The sequence below is a fragment of the Heliconius melpomene genome, chromosome 19, assembly GCF_056956725.1.
Source record: "Heliconius melpomene rosina isolate 202511_hmr_F chromosome 19, ASM5695672v1, whole genome shotgun sequence".
NCBI lineage: Eukaryota > Metazoa > Arthropoda > Insecta > Lepidoptera > Nymphalidae > Heliconius > Heliconius melpomene.
Genome location: NC_140407.1, coordinates 7726843 through 7741795, shown reverse-complemented (window position 1 = coordinate 7741795; position 14953 = coordinate 7726843). Strand labels below are relative to the sequence as shown.

Sequence of the window (14953 nt, the reverse complement as noted above, 5' to 3'; positions counted from 1 at the left end):
TTTAAAATCATTATCATAGCGGATTTGGCAAGCAGTTTATATCAAATCCATCACAGGGACAAATAAATAGGCTTAGGAAACAAAATAACGTTTTACTTTAAATCGGTTGTATTTACATTTCGTCCATCGTAGAAAATCAATAGTGTTCAACATCACAAATAAATAAAAATCGTACTAAGGTATTCACATTAGTCGTACATCGTGCACAATATGTGACAGTTCATTCTTACCATAAACGAAAGGAGACGATACAATTAATAAAGGGTGATTTAATTTAATTTATTTCAATGTCAATCCTAAAAAAGGTCAAGTATTTGTATCGATGAAAATTTAACTAAAGATGCTTTTCGACAGTACCCTCACGCGAGCGGCGGAAAGTTATAAAATGTATCAATTCACGTGCACTCTGCGTATCGCCGCGAGGTCGTCGTACAGTACACGGGGCGCAATGTATCGCGTGCAAGGTGTATTTTTCCACGCACGCGGCGCGTTGCCGCCGCTCGGCGAGGGGTCGGGCGCGTCGGACGCCGCGCGGCGGGAGTGGGTGGGGGGGGCGGCGGCGGCAAATCGAACGAGGCCACGCGCCCGACGCGCTCCCCGCGCTACGCCCGCCGCCGGCCCCGATGCGTCCCTTCGTCGAAATATACCGACCTACGTACTAATTCCTCGCCTAACCTAGAAATCTCTCATTCCGCACCACGAAAGATGAAGCATCGAACTGCGGGCTCTATATCCTATTAACAATATGGACAAAATTACAGGCAGGTTAAGGTGGTCGTCGCGCCGCGGCGGCCGACGCGCTCTTTATCAGTCGTCGGGTCGAAGAGTGCGGCGGGCGGCGGCGAGCGCGCGATCTTCGAGATAATGGCAAAATTGTGATGTTTTTCTAATATTTGCAACGAAAAATTTCGTAGGCGACTGAAATCGACCGGGCGCTCCCACGTCGGCACCCAGCTCCTCGAGTTTAGTTTCAAATAAAAGAAAACTAGGATCGGAGGGTATCAATTGTATTTCCTTTGCGAGAGGAGAGTAGGAAGCGACGAGGCAGCGGAGGCTTTGCGGGTGCGATCGCTTAATTCATTGAACATAACAGAGCGTCAAATGAATACTTTAATCACACTATTTTTTACATGACTGAGTGAGAACTCTCAGGCTTCCCTTACACTAAATATGTACACACAAACTCTCATCGACAACAGGAAAATGAAGAATTGAGCTTTGTGACTTAATTGCTTACTCTATATTATTAATTAATACAGCCGTGCCGGATTGTCTATATTTCATTACAATGTGAATTATACTACTGTTTATATAGAAAAATATCACAACTTCACCATTCGGGCATATATTAAAGGTTAACCTAAATACAGATTGGATATTCACTTAGAAATAAAAGTTTCCGAAAACACATTTGTACATTTCATGACAAAATTCAACAGTATTCTACTAGTCTTAATATTAAATTAGATTGCTCGAAAAAGAAATTGATACATGTGTATCAAACTTAAATGTAATCAATTAAAAAAATGTAATTTTCTTCGGATTAGACTTAATTACGTTGTCATTCATAGTGCACCCGTTGTTGCGTTCAACTGCGGCCGGGGCGTCACACACACTACACACACAGCGCACTAACACTGTGACATTGTCCTTATAGAGGCTCGGCCGTATTACGCGTCGTCCTCTTCCTCTTCCCCTAATTCCTCCTCGACGTCCTCGTCTGCAACAAAATTTTCTATTACACATCTTACTATTACAATGAAACGCATTCCTATGTATAATTATATTGACGTGTACGCTTCTTGAGAAGTATGGGGCAACAACACTAAGAATTCTATAAAATTATCAAGGGTCACAGGAAAACACGAGCTTTAGAATTTAAGGGTAAATAAGTGCACGCAAGTGAAACTACAATCCATATTCAATAAAACAATAACGCTTAAAAAATTGACATGTCACTTATTTTTAACTATTAAGTTGAACGAGCGAGTATGCTCGCAATTTGTAAGGTTTCAACGCGACCCATACATTGAATATAACAATGACGTTGAATACGTGCTTACTCGAGTTACACAGCTACCAGTGTCTAAAAGATATAGGAGAAAGGGCAGGAAAAGCACACACACTGTTACACTGACACTTACGCAGCTTGACGATATATTATAAACTAAGTTTTATAAATAATATATACGGGGCTGTATAGAATGTTATTACAAAGTCAAATGACAAGTTAATCTGTAGATATGAATGTACTATGTAGTTATTTCGAATGTACGCGCGATTTTCGATTTCGCGCCGTTATAATTATGATAACACAATGTCAGATAAGTCACCGTTTTTTATACCAAAGTATTTAATATAGATATGCAGTATTGAATCTTATATGTTTTTATTTTAAAATTAAACCATATTAATTTATTGCAAATCATCAGAGTCCTTATAATTAGAAATGCAAAATAATGTATACAGAGAAGATGATATAAATGTTAGTAGTAATTACAGAAATATTTTTCAAGCGCCAAACTGTGTTCTAGTTTCGACGGCATAACGAGTTTTTTTACCTTCGAGATCATCCTCTCCCTCTTCGAACTCTTCCTCGTCTTCCTCGCCCTCTTCCCCCTCAACTTCCTCGTCATCGTCCTCTTCGCCTTCACCTATCACTTCATATCCTTCCAAGTCATCTTCCTCACTGTGAGCGTCGTCTTCCCCACCGCCGCCATTTTCCTCCTTTCGCGCCTTTTTCGCTTCTGTTGCTTTATCCTAAATGAAAACAGATAACAATTATTGGTACAATATGTAAGTCTAACGTATTTTAAAATCTCTTTTTTTATTAGTCCACGTAATAAAATTAACGTTTAAACGATGTATAAATGTAAAAACTTTTTATATTGAAGTAAACGAACGGTTGTATAATTTAATTGATAAATGCGACGCAGCTTACTTGCAAGATAATGAAACGCAGGTGACAAGTATCCGTAACAATAAAGCGTGGGTTATATTAGTATGGGGGAAAGACACGCTAGCGGGGCCGGCGTCATACGGCCTATATTGTCATGGCAAAGCAAAGCGGATGGCGGTCAATGCGCATAACAAAACCGGTGACGTAGAACGTTTTGAAACCGCCAAAACGACACTTAAATATCAAACTATATTATATGCAGTTACTATTAATAATCATTTAGTGAAGTTTAATGAAGTATAAAATAAAATGTCTTCGGAATAATAGTAATTTATTTGCTCATTGAGGTTATGTTTGATACGCGCTCGTTGGCGTAAATTTAGGTTACGATGTGACGAAAGAGACGGCGAATGTCACAATTTATTAGCATTTTGTCTAATATGTAAACATTTTTGCTGACGACTTGTATTTTGATATAAGCTAAAAATATACTTTTGTTACTCAAGTATTATATGCAAACAAAGACAATATATTAACACGAAAAAACTGCTTTAAACAAATAAAAGCCGGGTCATTGACTACTTATGTACAGATAATAACGTATGGAATAATATGGTGTTAAGTTGATATAAACACGCTTAATATTGCAAATAATAGAAATGAACAATGAGAAAGATAAAAATGCTTTGTCTTGTTTTAATAATTGTTGTTTGATGCTAGTGACTACATTGACATTCACGCGCCGGCCATGTTACCGTCTAGCGTCACGCTACTATGAATGTAAACTGGGTAAGATAGCAAGTTAAAAATAGCTTTATAGATACGTAATAAAATCAATAATAAATAATTTATAACGCTTTCACGTAGCCACGACGATTATTTTGAGAAAATACATCAGTAATCAGACTAAGCATACGTTCCCGCGCCATGTTTTTTTTCTGCCAAGGTCATGCCTCTGTATCGAAAACGAGTAAACAAAACTTACAACCGCCAAACGTAGCCACTTGGCTTTCATAAAAATCTTGCTTATAATATTTCTACATGTATGGCATAACGAAATAGTGGAAGTCTGACTCATCGATTGCCTCACGCGCTTACATGTTAGAACTAGGAGTCCAAAAATACGCCGGCTTCAGTGCTAGGGATAATAGCGGCAAACCGCAATTCCGTGCCACCACGTGCTGCAATATCACACTGTGATATCAAAATGTACCTCATATAATAACGTTCAATAAAATGGCGAGCGTCTACAACGAATACATACAATTTGACATGTGCACTTACTTCTGCTGCTCTTTTGGCTCCTTTCAGGTCACTTTTAGCATCTCCGGACTTCTCCTCGCCCACCTTGTCTACTGCCACTTCACTATTATTTTCGTTGGAGCTCATGATTGTTCTGATTTTGTGTTAATTACTAGAAATAGACAAGTTAGGTATACGGCTGGCCTAAACCGACGCGCGACTGACTGATCGAGTGAGCGGGCGGCCGAGATGGAGATGAGTTTGAAAACGAAGATGGCGCGGGCTTCCACACGCCTCGCCTCCTATTGGCCGAACGCGGCGGCCATTATCCAAACAGTGGGAAGCATGTGGCTCGTCATATTTAAAATGTTTTTCCGATTAAATAAATTACTCTTATAAAAGTGAAATATGTTACTTAATATTAGTAAGAATAATAAAAGTTTTTATTTTCAAAATAGAATCTTTTATTAAACTAATCTCTTATTAAATGTTATAAGTACATGTTTTGACTTCCGGTAGATAAAACTACATACGATACCCACTGCGTAGCTATCAATGTCAAAAAAAGCGGGAATCCAATTCTTTAGGTGAATTGCGATATTTAATTTCAAGACTCAAGTGTTGGCTTTTAATTCATTTGTCTATTAATGATTTATTAAGCATAATTCAGTGAAAATAAAATAATTGCTTAAAGACAATATTAACACGTAATTTTTATTTGTTATTCCGATGTGAATATATCACAATAATAATAATGCTGTTAGTAATTAACAGTGGTCATAAATTAAAAGTAAATATTGCTGTAATAATATGTTATGAAAAATTAGAAATTATGAAGATACATTTCTTAGTATTTTCACAATATATCGCGATTTGTGATTTGTGCGATTTTTATTTAAGTATTTAAATTAATGCGCCAATACCGGGTTAACATTAAAACAATTATAAAATTTCATTTTTTTACTATATATTTATTTATATTTTACATTTTTTGCACAGTAATAATAACAATACCTAATATAAAATTATAAGCTACAAAAAAACAAATTCGCCATCATTAATCAAGTAACAATAATAAAACAAAATGATGATAAGTGATCATTTTTCCTATTAACTTACACAACATAATATGATCTGCAATGTATATTATAATGAAAAACCAAAAACAAATTCTAAAATGATGAAATGATGAAAATCAATGAAGTAAAAGTATTTATTAATACATAATTATACTTTCTAAAACCTATGATGCAAAACGGCTTAGTGCCTTAAATCTATCTAAAATTCAATAACTTCACAAATAAACATATCACAGGCAACATGTTTCTCATTCGTATTTTCAGTTCATTAACGTGATCGGTTGGTAAGAAAAAAATTAGAAAACTTTATTTATGTTTAAATGTTAGACACATCAAAATGGACCATTATTTTAGAAAATATAACATACTTAAAATTTTTGTTCTCAAAAATTAAATAGCAATATTGAAAACCGACCGTTTTCAAACAAAATTTAAAATATAATTACATAACATTTAATGAAACAAATTTTGAATAAAAAAGTTATCTTGTTAATAATAATGTTCTAAACAGACATGTCTATAAATCATTGTTTAGATATTCAAAAAAAAAAATTATTCATAAAAAACGGTACAAGATCTATTGACTATATTATAATATAAAACAACTGCACATGTACAATCCTTTAAAACCAAATACTATGAAATATCAGCATGTAATTGTAAAACAAAACATCATAACGTTCAATGGTTGTTTAATACATATTTTTATAGAAAGAATATTTTTATACATATAGGTGCTGTAATATTGTATAAATATATAAGAAAATGATATATAAATATATATTTTTTATGTTTATATTACACCACAATATAATCAGTAGGAAATACATATTTTTTAAACATATTTTAATTTTGTTTTATTTCAATAATTTCTTTAGTTTCACAATTTTAAGTTAAATAAACATTTAAAAGAAATCATCTATCAATATTTATATATGTATTTAAAAGTTTTTAATTTCACTAAGAAAAGCTTTATTATAATCATGTAATACCTTTTTCTGTTTTTATTTAATTTTTACTTCTGCCGGCTGCCTTCAGACTATAGTATTTTTTTAAATTATGTTCATTATATTAAAAAATCGAACTATTCAAAATCTTTCTAGTACTTATTAAGTTGTTACTAGCTATTTTCAGATTGCTTCACTTATATTAATCACAATTATTGAAATTAATAATAATGAAAATATGTATGTGTGCAATAAGTATAAAGTATACGTCTTGCATACTTATATTGACATAATTATATAAATAACAGGGACACTACATAAGTAAAACATTAAATTTATAATTAAAGTTTTACGCTCTGGCCAATTTATTAAATCAATAAATGATACATTTTCATGAATATGCATTGTGATGAGTCTTTGTATTTTTCGACAATTTTGGTTTTAGCAGAAATAAATTATACCATATTAAAATTAGTTATAATAATATCATTATGCATGTAACGAACATAAATATTAATTAAAAAATAGACTATTATAGTAAAAATAGCATACAACATAACATAGTATTACAATTATAATAAGAACTTGAACAAAATTAGTAAAAAATAAAATTTATGAAGTTGACACAAGATTGATCTCAAGTAAACTACTTTAAAATGGAATTGTTTCAATTTGTATTTTTTGTTTTCAATATTAATAATAAATATATAAGATCTTTTTAAAATATTACAATATTAATGTTGCACAACAAGAGAGCTATATAAATACAAAGTTATTAAAAAAAAATGACGCTAAAGAAGATCCCTTACAGCCATCAGTTATAATCAACTGAAATGCAGCTTCAAATCTAGGATTGAAGAAAGATCATTTGGATCAATCATAAATATTCATATGAGGGAAATCATTTGGGTATTTGATAGAAAGCTGCTTTCATAGTACAAATTTATTTATATTAAATAAAATATCAAAACTCTACCAAACTCTTTTAAATAATAATAGTTGTATGTTATATATGTCTCATTACATAAAAAATAAAAAAGTTTAGAGAAAAAAGAGTAAAAAAATCAAAATAAAAAAAGGTATAGAAGATTGTAGAATTATCTGGAACGTTATAGCCGGTTCTAGAAAGCAGTACAAACATTGCCGTCAAATTCAATATTCCCGTACGCGGGCACGTTGTCCCAATACGGTCTGGTACCGCCGCGGTGCGGACTATAGAATGTAGGTAAAAAATCATTAAATAACGGACTTGGCTCGCAGTTGTCACATACAACCTGAAAAAGAAATTATATAATGTTATATATTTAAATTATAAATATTTATATGAATAATAAATTACGCCATCGTGACAACAGGAGCGCAGGGGCACAACCGTGCGACTGTAAACGCGACTGTTTCCTTCATTTGGGGGAAAATAATATCTCAAGAATTCGGCAGAAAATAGGGAACGGAAGTGCCTTAATGAACAACGGAGTATCTTAACTCCAGGTTCCCAGGTTCCCTCTGCCTACCCTACTATGTGCGGGATACGGCATAAAGTCATAAAAAGGGGACGGTTGTGGTTGGGAGAATATAATCTTTCTTCTTTATCTTCATTTTCTCGCTCTGGTACCGAGGCAAAGAGCGGTGTCAAGTCAAGTTCCGCATCTCAACGGATTTTGATAGAGGCCGATGTAACACAACGTGACTGTAAATGCGACAGTTGTGGGTTCGATTTCCACTCGAGAGATGAGTTATTTTTATTTTCTCGCTATGTGACAGGAGAAAACGCGGCTTTAAGTTCCGCCACTCAACGATCACTCACGATGACGAGACAGCGAATAGAGTAAAAAAATATATACCTTCTCCATGCCATCATATGTAGGATCAGCTTCTCTTTTAGGTATCCATATCTTGACATCTTTGTCCAGACCGCTGGTCGCCATTACCGGAAAACGTGGGTGTGTTTCTATACAGTTTACCTGCAAATTATATTTTGATAATAAATGTTAGCCCTATTTCAATAAGAATAAAATCAACTACAATTCAATTTATGAGGCCGTCGCAAGTGCCTAAACGTGAGACTATTAACTTGACGTTGTGGGTTCGATTCCCACTCAGGGGAATGAAATATTTATTTCGATCCGGTAAAGAGGAAAAGCTAAACGTTGAGTTCCGCCAATCACGACCCGTAATGCCTCAAGAATTTGGCAGAAAGTGCGGAACGGAGTGTCATAACATACACATAACATCTTCAGTAACTGTAAATTTATCATGATTTCAATTTTAACCAATGGAATTGCCATCTAATTAAATGAAAAACTAAACTTTGAATTTACAGTTCTCGAAAGTAATTGATGTCTATTTTAATATTTAAGACAGAAATTTCAATATAATATAAAATTGCATTATATTTCTGCTATAATTATAAAAAAATAAGCTCACCACGCCCTTATCGTCCCCTTGCATCCATTGCACGATCGCTTCACTCTTCTTCTCCCACATGTAAATGTATGAACAATCGGATCCTGACACTATGTATTCACTTTTTGGACCGAAGAATGCTACACCCTTTTATAGGAAAAAAATAAAAATAAATAAAATTAGTAATAACACCGAGTGTTGGCTGGTGAAATAAATATATGTATGTTTAATTGTTGGACTAAATGTCATATTTGGGTCCTACAATGCAAAGTAAGAGATAGAAAAAAAAATCAAAATTACAAAAATATGGCATATATTGGTTTATTGTGGCAAGGTGAGGAGCAACAGAGTCTATTATATGACTAATCAATTTGACAGAAATTGTTCTAAGTAAAAAACATGTATATCAATAACTAAAATTTGTGATTTTTACCGTTTATTATAATTGTATACAAGTATCGGCAACAAAGTGAGGATAGTAAAAAAAATTAAACGTCGATGAAGTAGACGGTAGAATGGATACAAAGGTTTTTTTTATAAAAGTAGATGGACAAGATTTACTAGGGCAGTGTTTTTTTCGTTAATAAGTGTAAATTGTCAGAATTCATTAATAGAATATTCTAGTAAATCTTGTAAATCTTGTCATCATCTTGTGTTTATATATTTTTATGTAAAATGTATTTATCATTTTGTAAAAATATATTTTTACCATTTATTATAATACATAAAAATTTAAAAAAACAAATACTAACATAACTAACCTTGAACGTAGCACTGTTGCAGTGTCCACTATACCGATGTGTGTATCCATCTTTCTCGTCGCTTGTATTTCTGTTAATAAGAAAATTATACATTTAATATATTTATATTTCAGCGAATATATATATTTATATTTTTTTCCATAATAAAAATTAATGTTCCAGTAGTGGTTTGGTTAACGCCGCGCTTTGCCTCGTTACCAGAGTGAGGAAATGAAAATATTAAATATTTCATCCCCCTAGTGACGCACGTTTGTGCTCCTGAGCCACAAAGAACAGTCGCGTGTATATTTATACTCACTCATCCAAAACGTCGTTTTTGGTATTAAACAAGTAAATATCTTCATCGTTGTAAGAGCCAAGAATTTCTGAGCCATCGTGGTTGTACACAGCGCACGTGAGGTGCATTGTGAGCCGCATCTTAGGAGACTTTTCTGCCGTCTGCAATAAAAAAACTTTAACAATATGAGCAAATTGTTAGCAGAAATCGTTTTCTTGACATGTTCTATTGAAATGGTACTAGGAGTGATTCAAAAACACAATTCCCACACATTCACACAATCAAGGCATGTTGTTCACAGGAATTGCATAAATACAATAAACTCCCAGTATTCAAAGAATCCTGGAGAACGAATTGCATATAGTAAAGTCACCTCGTGTGAGGTAAGTCTGTCTGTCCACACATACTTACCTTGTCTCTGAAGTGAACGGGCAGTACATGGCGATCGGTTGCGGCCCGCCAGAAGCACCTCGTGTGAGGTAAGTCTGTCTGTCCACACATACACACCTACCTTGTCTCTGAAGTGCGCGGGGCGGTACATGACGAGCGGCGCGGTGGCGCGGCGCGTGTCGTAGACGCGCACGGCGCGGTCGCGGCCCGCCACCATCACTTCATGCTTGCGCAAGGGGTGCCCCGCCACACTGTATAGTGCTATGCTGCCACCCAGCTCTGAGCTCTTCACATGGATCATTCTGGAATTTAATTTTTAATAAATCATATTTCAAAAAATCTGCACGAGGCGATGTTTTCTGGACCAGCATACGAGAGAGATATAAGATAAAAACGATAATTGAATAGTTTAATTTTAAAGAGGCAAATATTTCTCTTGGCAGCAGCACCATCTAATAATAATAAATAAACCCACAGGGCAGTGTTCAATGTACGTAATAGCGGGGAAACCCGACCCGATTACGAGCTCCCTGTGACGGTAAAACTGATTTACATCTTCCTACACCTTTGGCCGATCATGCCGATGTTGACGCGAATCATTACATTGCCTTTTGGGGGCCCATCTAGTGGGAAACGAAGCACTGTCTTGATAACATATCTGTGCGTGTGACTCACTTGACGGCTCGGTCGGCGCGCACGTCGGAGCACAGCACGAGGCCGTCCTCGCCAGCTGACAGCACGAGGTGCGGCTCGGCGGGCCAGACGTGCAGCTTATGAGCAGCGCGCGCGTGCGCCGCCAGCCGCCGCGTGTGTGCGTGCGCCGGCGCGGCCGTGCCGCTGGGCGGCACCGACACCAAGCGCACCTGGGAGGAAACCACACAACAGACGCATCAGTATTATGGCATTTATTTTACTCTAAGGAAGTCCTTAAGATGTTACTAAACATATACTGTAAAAATTTATACAAATTAAACTGCTTATTAAACACTCTAAGCAAAGTTGTTAGGTAAACTTGCAATGGTAATCAATTCGATGTTCAGATAACGGAGCTTTCATATCCATACTATAAAGTGTAACTGTTTGTTTAATTGGACACATTTTTTTCTTCAAATTGATTCTTTTTCAATTTGAAGTGTTTTTTAAATAGAACTACTAATTATATAATTAGTTCAATATAAAATAAAATTACATTAAGTAATACATCTACATACCTGTCCATCTCTAGCGCAAGTCGCAATATTAATTTGACTTTGAGCATTCAGATACAAGAATTTGCTCTGAAATACATTAGATTTGTGTCCTGTTTTGATTGTTTGTAACGCAGTTCTCTTTGCCCAATCCCATACTATGACGTTCAAATCATCGGAACCAGAGGCTAAGAGACGACCTGGAAATATTGACTTTTTAAATAATTAATTTAGGTAATTTTTTATTATTAATTCATTTCATTTTGTCATAATATTTAATGGCGTGTTTTAGAAATGTTACGTTGTTTGTTAATGTTTGAATTATGTAAAATTAAAAAAGAGAATCTTTACACAAGCTTTACAGGTTGATTAAAAACTTTTACAGTCAAGTTAACTTGCAGTTGATCTAACTGTAAATGTTTTTTAAGTGTCACCTTTTGTTCTACATACAACCAACGCATTTGTAGTCATATTTTATGCATTACAATTGCCTTGTTATGAATAATATTGTATGTAATGCAATCTCTTATATTTCACATTATAATTTTTTCAGGTTATAAATTTAAATTAAAAGATAACAGTTATGAAAATTAGGAGAATATCAATTTATATTTGCAAGTCTTTAAAATTAATATTCGATTCAATTATATTATTATTAAAAAAATTACCTTCTGGGTGAAAATTAATAGAGTTCACACATCCCCTATGTTTCAATAGATTATGTAATTTATCAAGTCTGTATACAGCGTGTAGTGATCCATAGAACTTTTGTTCGAACATTACATCGGTTTGAACCGTTTTGCCGACGGGAAATGTCAGCCCGAGTTCCCGATTTATAATTTCTAAAAAAATATATATATCATTTTCAATTGAATGCAGCATGCTTTATATAACATTCCATTTAAAATAGGGATACATGTAATATTTATTCATTTATTAATTTATTCCGTTTAGCAACAAACAACAATGTATAAAATAATGATAAAATATACAATATTAAATCTTATAACTAATTTTGACTTTTTTATGTCAAATATTGTGTGTTGAAAAAAAATGTAAAAGTTATTCCCTTTAGTGGTAATTGAGTCAGCCGCTAAACCACTACCACCTCACAATAACTAAACTTACTAAAAATATATATAAAGTGGAAGCATCAGTGGTCCTTTTAAGGTACAACAAAAAGGGTTATACAAATATAGGGTTAAATATTTCGAACTCATACCTAAATGAAATTAATCAAGATATCTCAACAGTTTAGATGTAGGTTTTTTTAAAATTTTGTTTATCCATCCTGTATTTCGTGTGACGCAGTTAGGCATAGATACCAATAACATAAATACTATAAAAATTATGTACTCAAAACGGTGGTTTCATTAAAAGTGGTGCTGACAAAAATACTCTGCGTATACCATTCAAAATATTTATATTAATATGAGCTTAATATTTTACACCAATTTTTGTTAATAAGTAACACAGATAAAAAGTTACCTCTTAAAATCACATAATTGTGTTTCGGTCTGGTCTTAGACAGTACAGAAGGTGGTTCAGTTTTATTTTGATTCCTGTTGGAACAAAACCAAGTGTCCTCATCACTGTCTGTATCCCCGGTAGCTGGTCCCGAAATCATGTCACCAGCTATCATCCCATAACTTTCAGTGCTTGTGACTGATGAACTGTCAGAACTGCTACTAAATTTAGAAATGCCGTTTTTAACTAGAACTTCAATCAATATACATATAAAAAAAATATTATTAACTAAGCAAATAACAGACAATACAGCTTAAAGTACTTGTGAGACCATTAAGACAGGATTTTGCCAACAAGTAATTAGAGTTTTTTCCTAATACATAAAAACAAGGTTGTTAAAACTCATGAAAAATAAAATATCTAAATTATAAATAATTGATAATAATAAAATTACTTACACGCTAGGAGAACCATTACAAAATTCTGTGGCTGAATCTCCATCCGATGTATCAGCTTGTCGTGTCATTGGTTCTTCTTCAATCGAAAGGTCATCAGAATCTTGGGACGAGTCACTGTCCGAACCCCTGTCTGGTGTTCTACGTTTTCTGTAATTCCTCGATCGCACCGACCTTCTAATATCGAGAAGCATAGCTCTGACATTGCTGCTAGAAGGCGCCACCGAAACCACTTCGTTTAAAAATGCCTCCGCGCTCGTAGTAGCACGGTCGTCGCTACTAGTGCTTTCAGATTTGTCCGCCGAGACTCCACTATCAACGTTTTCTTCCTTTTCGTCTTTGCTTCCAGATGCTGGCAAGAAAACAAAATGGATTCAATTCATACGTCATAGTTACTATTAAATGAGGAGCATCGTACTTACGAGTTTCTGTGAGACTATCCTGCGAACTTCCATCATTTAATTTCAATTTCTTACCACTTTTTTTAGGGCTCAAAGTCGGATCTTTGTTGTCGTCCTCACTTGAGAAATTTTCTTCCATTTCAACCAAAGCTCAAATGTAAATGTTAACAACAGCAAACGTGTTTATACTATAATATTAATTTTATCAAAGATATAAACTAACAATCATAATTACTAAACAGCTGTAACAGTGGAAATTTTCCTCTTATTTTCGCAATCTAATGTACAATTTGTTAATCTATTCTCTATTTTGGCAGCAGTCAGAAGAGAATGACAGAGACATGGCAATATTTATTTTTGTTACTAGGGCTGCCGATCTAAGATCGATTTATTAAGGAATCGATTTTACAGGTCAAAAATACCGATCTCTTGAATCGATACCATTAAAAGGTTAAAGTTATTTAATAACTAGTGATATGAATGTATGTTGAGTTTCCTACGTTAAATTGTTACTTTTGTAACATTTTACGTTATAGTCTATTTATAAACAGTAAACAAAAAAGGAGGACACCACTGTCGTTACGCCGACGTCGTTGATCGCTACCTGGCATTCACAAAATACTATGTACTAACTGGCTTTGATACTGTCTATTTACTGTAATATTGGCAATAATATTTGTGATGAAACTAAAGTAACTTAGTACTTCAGACAACTACTTTACACCTTGGGGTTAAATAGAATAACTAAACTATAGTTTTAGTGAAATAAAAATGTAATGTAAGTGTAAGTAAGTAAAATAATGTCCAACAACTCAAAAACTAAATATTCGACACCAGACATGTTGTCTAATTGAATTGAAGTCTTGATATATATGGTTGTCTATCTCCTTGGCAGAATCTTTTGTTGAGAAGTGTTTGACAGACGTCTAATTGTCTCAGACTCGCTACTACTATCGTCACCAAGTCGTATAATTAATTCTTCTATATTTTGATATAGCCTAAAGCTTCTTCCATTTAAATTTTTTTGACGTAAACACAATACGATTTTCAACCTAATGGAGTTATGGAAACAAAAACCTCTTCGGTTGAATGTCTTATATTTCTCCCATAACCCAACTTTATGGCGCGTTTTTTAGTACCAATGAAAATGAGAAGAAACTCTGACTCAAATAATTTTATTTAAAATAAGTAACAGGCTTCATTTTTTTAACGTCAAATAATCTACCACCAGTTCACTAATGTTTGGTACAAACCCAATTTCACTCACTGCGTTAATAAGTATCTATATATAATAGTAATATATATATATTGAATATTGAATTACTCCCTCAGTATCAATGGATTGTCAACATGTAACTTTCATCTAGACATATAATATCTTTTTGCAATTCGTCAGATAAATACTTTTTAGACGTCATTTTTTGTGAATCGCTTTATCATGTGAC

At 34.0% G+C, this 14953-nt stretch overlaps 2 protein-coding genes across 5 annotated transcripts; both read right to left on the bottom strand.

Annotated features, from left to right (window-relative positions):
- Positions 1-90: 90 nt before the first annotated feature.
- Positions 91-4394, bottom strand: LOC146528590 (uncharacterized). Its single transcript, XM_085203512.1, has 3 exons — positions 4184-4394; positions 2562-2760; positions 91-1720 (listed from the first exon to the last, which is right to left on the bottom strand). Exons 1-3 carry the CDS (start codon positions 4286-4288, stop codon positions 1671-1673), a joined length of 354 nt encoding a protein of 117 aa, XP_085059638.1. The 5' UTR covers positions 4289-4394; the 3' UTR covers positions 91-1670.
- Positions 4395-5091: 697 nt separating this feature from the next.
- Positions 5092-13856, bottom strand: LOC146528589 (DDB1- and CUL4-associated factor 8-like). Of its 4 annotated transcripts, none has more exons than XM_085203509.1 (12): positions 13530-13856; positions 13111-13459; positions 12674-12870; positions 11854-12027; positions 11210-11385; positions 10674-10861; positions 10120-10300; positions 9630-9769; positions 9323-9401; positions 8592-8717; positions 8009-8128; positions 5092-7441 (listed from the first exon to the last, which is right to left on the bottom strand). In XM_085203509.1, the coding sequence occupies exons 1-12, from the start codon at positions 13645-13647 to the stop codon at positions 7289-7291; spliced, it is 2001 nt and encodes a 666-aa protein (XP_085059635.1). In that variant the 5' UTR covers positions 13648-13856; the 3' UTR covers positions 5092-7288. The 4 variants fall into 4 exon arrangements, with proteins under 4 accessions (XP_085059635.1, XP_085059636.1, XP_085059634.1 ...); XM_085203510.1 differs by having other exon boundaries at positions 12674-12867; XM_085203508.1 differs by having other exon boundaries at positions 12674-12873; positions 13530-13854.
- Positions 13857-14953: the final 1097 nt, after the last annotated feature.

What these genes read in the sequence shown, in the direction of transcription:
- LOC146528590 (XM_085203512.1), bottom strand. Translation starts at nt 4,288, where the DNA reads ATGAGCTCCAACGAAAATAATAGTGAAGTGGCAGTAGACAAGGTGGGC. An exon ending in GAGCCAAAAGAGCAGCAGAA is followed by an intron (nt 2,761 to 4,183) that starts GTAAGTGCACAT and finishes GTTTTCATTTAG; the next exon opens with GATAAAGCAACAGAAGCGAA. An exon ending in GGGAGAGGATGATCTCGAAG is followed by an intron (nt 1,721 to 2,561) that starts GTAAAAAAACTC and finishes ATTTTGTTGCAG; the next exon opens with ACGAGGACGTCGAGGAGGAA.
- LOC146528589 (XM_085203508.1), bottom strand. Translation starts at nt 13,647, where the DNA reads ATGGAAGAAAATTTCTCAAGTGAGGACGACAACAAAGATCCGACTTTG. An exon ending in TGTAATGGTTCTCCTAGCGT is followed by an intron (nt 12,874 to 13,110) that starts GTAAGTAATTTT and finishes TTCTAAATTTAG; the next exon opens with TAGCAGTTCTGACAGTTCAT. An exon ending in CATATGATGGCATGGAGAAG is followed by an intron (nt 7,442 to 8,008) that starts GTATATATTTTT and finishes TTTCTTTTTCAG; the next exon opens with GTTGTATGTGACAACTGCGA.